General features: G+C 52.7%; 1 protein-coding gene across 3 annotated transcripts in view; it reads left to right on the top strand.

Moving 5' to 3' along the window:
- Window positions 1–7,014, top strand: part of Polr3h (RNA polymerase III subunit H) — a 21,488-nt gene extending 14,474 nt beyond the window's left edge. For all 3 annotated transcript variants that reach the window (XM_040752740.1, XM_013111335.3, XM_005067022.4), the window contains exons 3-7: window positions 260–356; window positions 4,048–4,134; window positions 4,493–4,556; window positions 5,626–5,827; window positions 6,418–7,014. In XM_040752740.1, the coding sequence (XP_040608674.1) occupies window positions 260–356; window positions 4,048–4,134; window positions 4,493–4,556; window positions 5,626–5,827; window positions 6,418–6,471 (504 nt within the window). In that variant the 3' untranslated portion in view covers window positions 6,472–7,014. The remainder of the gene's footprint in view (window positions 1–259; window positions 357–4,047; window positions 4,135–4,492; window positions 4,557–5,625; window positions 5,828–6,417) is intronic.
- Window positions 7,015–7,278: the final 264 nt, after the last annotated feature.

Below are 7,278 nucleotides of genomic sequence, written 5' to 3' on the forward strand. Positions count from 1 at the left end.
GTGACAAAGTAGAGTCCTCAGTAGTCCCTCTGTGAGGTGGAGCAGCCGTTGGAAACTGGCTTGTTCCTCAGGCCCTGCTCCTGCCAGAGCTCTGCATCTGAGCTCCCTTCTGCAGAGTCTTAGCTCCCTGTTACGGTCACCTTCTGCAGTCTTAGCTCCTGTCCACCTGGAAAAAGGGGTACTCGGAGCCTGCGTGTGATCATGAGGGCTTTGGAGGAGCTAGGCCCTGGGTCACTGATGTAGGCACATGTGTACACAGGTCGTGTACAACGTGGGACTCTGCATCTGTCTGTTTGACATCACCAAGCTGGAAGATGCCTATGTATTCCCAGGGGACGGAGCATCACACACCAAAGGTAGGTGCCTTTTCCTCCTAGGATGCCATGCCTCTTGGGGTGGCAGTAGACCTGAGTCCCAGCTCTGCTAGGAATTTACTTCAGCGACTGTGGGTGCTCTTGTCCTCTCTGGGTCTCAGTTTGCTGTAAGACAGCCGTGTGGGCGGGGAAATTCTCAAGGTTGCTACAGTTCTGAGATTGACATTGTGGTTGAACCTGTGGACCCCTTGGGTTCCGTCTAGTGCCCCCTGGCACTTGCCCAGCCCTGAGGCCACTCATTGCTTCATGGGTGTGTGGTGAGAAGGCCTGCTAGGCAAGGACCCCAAGTGGTAGCTGTTGCTGGGTGGAGAGGGGAAGGTGAGGGCAGAGCAGGCTAGTTGGGTCCAGGGGTCTGGAGGGGTAAGTAGGACACAGCAATTAAAACTGCCTTCGGGGTCAGTGAGTGGCTCAGGGTAAAGGTGCTTGCTGTACAAATCTAGATACCTGAGTTTGACCCTCAGAACTCACTGAAAGATGGAAGGAGATAATTGACTGCAGAAAATTTTCCTTTGATCTCCACATTCTGGTGTGTATGTGTGTGACCTCTGAGTGGGGATGGTGATCTGTGCCTGTAATCACAGTACTTGGGAGGTGGAAGCAGGAGGATCAGGAGTTCTAGGCCAGTCTGGGCTGACAGCGATAGTAGGGTCTGTATTCAAGGACTGCCAGGAGGGTTAAGGAACTAATATAGTAGAGCTCAAGGCAGGGCCTTGGCACTTAGGGAGCCTGGGGATTGCTTGTTTCTGTTGGTTCTGTAGGTTTCTTGGGTGGAGATCTTTTGGCAGTCTTGGCCAAGGCTGGAATGTCTGGCTTGGTGGTTTCAAAGGTCTGAAGTTCAGTGCCGAAGTATGTCTTCAGCCTTGCCTAGATGCCATGGCTCAACCAGAAGTTGTCCCATGGCTAAAACTAAGGGATGGAGAGACAGACTAGCCCTTGGTGAGGGACAGTGTAGTAAAACTGAAAGGGGTTGCATCTGGGAGGGAAAGGGTGGTGGGAGGAGTCGGTGTTGGGACTTTTTGACAGGTCAGCTTAGGTGTCTTCCCTGGAGGATGTAGGGCATTCCTCAGGCCTGCTTGCATTGGGCCTTCCAGAGGGTGGCGGGGAGGAACTCTGCATCCTGTCTCCAGGTACTGGGTAGAAATGTGCACCCTCAGTTTGCCCAGGGCTTGCAGTATCAGCCTGGGAGTGGGGTAGAGGCAGAGTGTTTTAACAAGTGCCCTGTGACAGACACACAATCCTGTCACAAATGGGGAGACCTTGTCTTTGCCCATGTGGGTTGGCCTCTTGGCCCAGGGATGGGTGATCGAGCATTCTGGAGTATGGGGAGACAGCCTGGGGTCTGTGCTGGCTTCCTGAGACTAATTAATTGACATGGTGTTGAGCTCTGCAGAGAGCCCCAGGAAGCAGGTTGTCTTTGTGTGGACTATGTGTTTTCACGAGCAAGCCCAGAGCCTGGAAACAGCTATGAGGAGCTCTGTTCTCAGAGAGGAGTGCCAAGCTGAGCTGGGCTCCGCACTTGGACGGGGCAGGGCCTCTGTTCTCAGAGTACGCTGCTGAACTGAGCCGAACTGTGTTCTTGGACAAGAGCCCGAAACAAATGAGCTTTAAGGAAATGCTGCCTGTTACACTGGTGCTATTTGGCACTTGGTCTCCAGTCTTGTCCCCCATACCCTGCTTACCCTGGGTCTCTTGTTTCATTGTGCAGATGTGTAAGTACTGAGCACTGGGTTAAGTACATCCCACAGATCTGTTTCAGTTCTGGCTCTGGCCCCTGGCGTGGGGGCCTGGGTAGCTAAGTTTACTTGTCATACAGCAGGACGTCCTTTGAGGGCCGTGAGCACAGTAAGAGCATCTGGCCATGCCACACTTCCCCTCTGCTGCATGCAGGTTGAGGTCAGAAGGACAGCTGGTTAGAGCCTGTTCTCTCCTTTCAGCGTTTGGGTCCTGGTGATCAAACTCCAGTGGTCAGACTTGGTGGCAAACCCCTTGGTCCACTGAGCCATTTTGGAGAACCTGACCACTTCAGTGCCTCGTGAATGGAGTAGGGATTTGTTCTTTTCCAAGGGTTGTGGAATACACAGCCTGCTAATTAAGAACAAGTGATCACCCTCCCACCCCTCCTACTTACCCCGCATGCTCGTGCCAGGGCGGGGTGGGGAATGGAGCCCAGTCCTGAGGGTGGAGACCCAGAGCTTCACGCCTCTTAGGTGTGCCAACCACTATGGCGCATGCTTGCTTGTTTGTTTGTTTTTGTTTTTAATTTACTCAACTATTTTATGTGTATGGTGTGAAGGTGCCAGGTCTCCTGGAACTGAAGTAACAGACAGGTGTGAGCTGCCATGTGGGTGCTGGGAATTGAACCCGGGTCCTCTGGAAGAGCAGTCAGTGCTCTTAACCACTGAGCCATCTCTCCAGCCCTGTGCCACGTCTTGTAGCCCTTGGTGGTTGATTTTTAAGACAGGGTTTCTCCGCATAGCCCTGATCTTCTTGGAACTCACCCTGTATACGATGCTGTTCTTTTTTTTTTTTTTTTTTTTTTTTTTTTGGTTTTTTGAGACAGGGTTTCTCTGTAGCTTTGGAGGCTGTCCTGGAACTCACTTTGTAGACCAGGCTGGCCTCGAACTCACAGAGATCCGCCTGCCTCTGCCTCCCGAGTGCTGGGATTAAAGGCGTGCGCCACCAACGCCCGGCCGATGCTGTTCTTGAAGGCACAGAGATCTGCTTCCAGGGTGCTGGGATTGAAGGTGTATGCCACCATGTACAGCTTCAGCCTTCCTTTTCGAGGCTGATTAATGTTGTATTGTGTGTGTACACTGAGCTTTTGTTCATTCATTAGCCATTGGAGATGGGCTGCTCACCACTTGGTTTTAGATACGGTGTTCAGGCCCTGGGCATTGGCTTACACGCTTTCTGTCCTGCCTGCTAGGCCTGTGCCAAAAGAAGCCTTGCAGAAGCTTTGAACTGAATGCTAGGCCATGTGGATGGCAGTGTTTTTCCATCCGTGGGTAGGTGGCCCATGTCTGCTCCTGGCTCCATTCTGGAAAGTTAGCAGAAGACTCAGTCATCTTTAGGATGTTTGTCACTTCATGGGGTAGCATGTAGGAAGGCAGGTAGACAGAGCTGGGCAAGGGCGGACACTGCAGGAGCCCTGGTAGAAACCTGTGCTGCCTTTTCCTCTGTTTGGTAGGAACATGGCATCTGGCACAGGCGATTCATACAGGCAATTGGCTAATGGCAGAGGGCACCTTCCTGTTTTAGAGGGTCAGTGACAGGTGTGACTTCTGCTGAGGGCATCAAGAGACAGAGACTTCCTTCCAAGTCTGACCAGTTGCTGCTGTCCTTTTGGAATATAAAGGACAGCCTGGAGGGAGTTTGGAATTGGCTTTGGAGTCACCAGTGGCCCAGAATCGAGGCTCGGGTGTGATGGAGATGATTTGGAAACCTGCCTTAGTCTAGGGCAGCAGCTGCTGCCGGTCCCTTTGGAGACCAAGCTGTGACTTGCAGAAATGAGGGAGGGTGGGTTCTCTGGCTTGGCAGTCAGATCCGGCCCTGCAGGCGGACTTGGCGTGAACTATTGGGTAAGTGTACGGACAGTGAGGTGGACACTGGCGAACATGATCAGCTGTCATGGAGGATCTGGTGTAGATGACAACAGTATTCCCTTCTTTTCCAGTCCATTTCCGATATGTGGTGTTTCACCCGTTCCTGGATGAGATTCTCATCGGGAAGATCAAAGGCTGCAGCCCAGAGGGTGTGCATGGTAAGGGGTTACTTCTGGGGTGGGCCGTACATCTAGTCGAATCTTCCCTATGGCATCAGGGAAACTGCCCAGCTAGAGTGCCAGGCGAGGAGTGCCCATCCCCTCATGCATTCAGCTGCCACTCTAAGGACACACACAGCTTAGGATCTGAGATGGGTACTGAGCTGGTGGAGGAGACAGGCTCACAGTGCCTGCAGTGAGCACTCTGGGCTGGGGACTAGGTACTTGGAGCTTTGCCCAGGGCTGCTCAGCACATGTTGGTAGTATAGTCAGATTGCCCCGGGACACCTGGCCTACATGGGCTTGCTTGCAGTGTCCAGCCATCTCTTCTGGGCGTCATGTTCTTCATTTCTTCCAGTCTCTTTAGGGTTCTTTGATGACATTCTCATCCCTCCTGAGTCACTGCAGCAGCCTGCCAAGTTGTATCCTCAAGGTTAATGTGGGACAAGTGGACCCCCCCCCGCTCCTGTGCTGACCCGGGGACTCTGATCTGTCACTACTGCCAGGGCTGGTGTGAGGTACCAGGTCCCCTCTGCTTCCCCCTCTGACCGTGGTGTCCCCATGCCTGTGTCTGTCAGGTGGGGTGATATAATTGAGCACTACACACCTTTGGGGCTCCAGTCACTCATGGTCACTTCATGCATGTTGTCCCCGCAGGAGTCATTTCAGATCCTTCTCCCAGGGCTGCCTCCCTGTTTTCCAGGGGGTGGGACTGGTGTCCAGCCTGGGCTGAAGTGCAGAGCCCCTGTCCTCTTCCCAAATTCAGGACAGGTTGTTTTTCTTTTTGTTTTGTTTTTTTGAGACAGGGTCTTTGTGTAGCCTAGACTGTCCTGGAACTCACTTTGTAGACCAGGCTGGCCTTGAACTCATAGAGATCAACCTGCTTTTGCCTCTGAGGTGCTGGCATTAAAGGTGTGTGCCACCATCACCTGCCTGGGGCTGTTTTAATGGGACTGTCACTGGTCTTGGGAGAGGCGCTCAGGTGGCCTGTCATAACTATAATCCCAGCTGTACGACACAGAGAACGCAGTGTGCCACTAGAGGGCAGTGTGTCTGTAGGCTATAGGGGAAGGGCAGAGCTCAGTCTCTGCTTGCGCCCAGGCCCGTGTGGGCAGAGGTAGGGTTTACATAAGACCCTGACTTGTCAGCAAATCTGGTCTAGCCTTATGTTCCTCAGGTGGGTGACCGTCAAACCTGCCTTAAATTCTGGAGACCAGGGCAAGCCTATGATCTACCTGCCTGTCACATTAGTTACGAGGCTTGAATGAGATGTAGTCCCTGTTCATTCAAATTTCCAGACTTGGGAATGTTCTCACTTTGGGTCCTGGTACAAACTAGTTCTCTTCCAGGGGGAAGGAGCAGCTTTTACTGGGACTTCCCCGACAAAATAGGCTCAACCTGGGATTGGTTTCAACTTGGGTAAGTACTTAAGAGGACCCCCAGCCTCAGGAACTCCTGTAGCATGAGTGTGGCCTTGACCCTGGTCTCCAGTGACGAGACAGAGCAAGTCTGGGTGTGGGAGTACGAGACGGAGGAGGGAGCACATGACCTGTACATGGACACTGGCGAGGAAATCCGCTTCAGGGTAGTGGATGAGAGCTTTGTGGACACGTCCCCCACTGGACCCAGCTCAGCCGAGGCTGCCTCTTCCAGCGAGGAGCTGCCAAAGAAGGAAGCGCCGTACACGCTTGTGGTAAGATGGTGGGAGGCTCCTTTTTCAGTTTTTTAGAAAGGGTTCTCTGTATAGCCCTGACTGTCCTGGAACTTGATCTGTAGACGAAGCTGGCCTCTGCCTCCAGAGTGCCCCCCACAAGAAGGCTGTTTTCTTGAGGTTTCACTTCTAGAACCCCTTCCTTAGCAGGTCAGGTCTCTTGTGATTGTCACCTGTCACTTCTTAGCCAGCTTTAGTGGATTCGGGCTGTGAGGTGAAAATGTAATTTTGAGCAGGCTAGGGGGGAGTCTGTCCTGTGCCTCTCAGAGGGACAGCTTAGACTGGATTATATTGTGAGGATCTTTTAAAGGAAGGGAAGAAACCAAGGAGGGGCTAGAGAGATCAAAGTTGAAACGAGAGCAGGGGTTGAGGAAGAGTTAGCTGATCCTAGCTGAGGCCTTTTCCTAAGAAGCTGGAGATCCAGGGCAGGGATGGCACCATGGTTTCCACTCTCCACAGCCTCTGAGCTGTCCTAACAGGGTCTGCCAGGCCCTATAGGGAGGGTTACTAGGCCCTCCCATCCCAGGCAGCCCAGCTGAGTGGTGACAAGTATACCTGTTTTTCTTTGACAGGGATCAATCAGTGAGCCAGGCTTGGGCCTTCTATCTTGGTGGACCAGCAACTAGTCCTGAATTTAACAGTGACTGCCCAGACCCACGACAGTGGAGCAGTTTGCAAATTCTGAGGAGTGCTGCCCAGAGCCAGGCTGGGTGGGACCAGCAGTGCGCTCGCTTGTCTTCTCCCTTCCCAGCCCTGGTTCTCTGCCTTCTGGAGTTCCCCTGAAGACCTCCGCACTGGATCACTTTGGTTTTTTGAGTCTCACGTGTCCAGGCTGGCTTCCTTGCTGTGTAGTATAGAATAACCTTGAGTTTCTGATCCTCCAGCTGCTACCTCTTGTGCTGGGATTACAGGTGTGCACCCACACACTGAGTTCATGTGGTACTGAGGATGGGCTGGAGCCTGGGTTTGTGCACACCTAGCCAGCACTCTCTAAACGTCCTAGCCCAAGGACTGGTTTTTTCTTCAGTGCTGAGAATGGAACCCAGGGCCTCTTTCATGTTAGGCAGGTATTGTACTACTGAGCTAGGCCCATCCTATGCCTTGCTGTGAACTTCTGGTTTTCTTAGTGACTGAAGAAACATTTAATAAATAATGACAGCAGCAGGAAACACCCCTCCCCGTTTTAATAGCTGACATGATCAGAAGTCACTGAATTGCCAACCTAGGACAGCATCCCAAGCTCCACAGGTGTAGGCATTTATGAGACCAGACTGACTCTAGCTGAGCTTGGTAGTTCTTCAGCAAAGATAGAGAGGCCACTTGAGCAGGTGTCTTAGGCCGGTGCTGTCAGTTGCTGATGCAGTTGGAGCACCAAGCTGCAGCCATCTTTCCCCGGCATTTGGGAGGAGTAGCCCCCCCCCCCCCAAATGAGC

The sequence above is a fragment of the Mesocricetus auratus genome, unplaced genomic scaffold (assembly GCF_017639785.1).
Source record: "Mesocricetus auratus isolate SY011 unplaced genomic scaffold, BCM_Maur_2.0 Super-Scaffold_100010, whole genome shotgun sequence".
Classification (NCBI taxonomy): domain Eukaryota; kingdom Metazoa; phylum Chordata; class Mammalia; order Rodentia; family Cricetidae; genus Mesocricetus; species Mesocricetus auratus.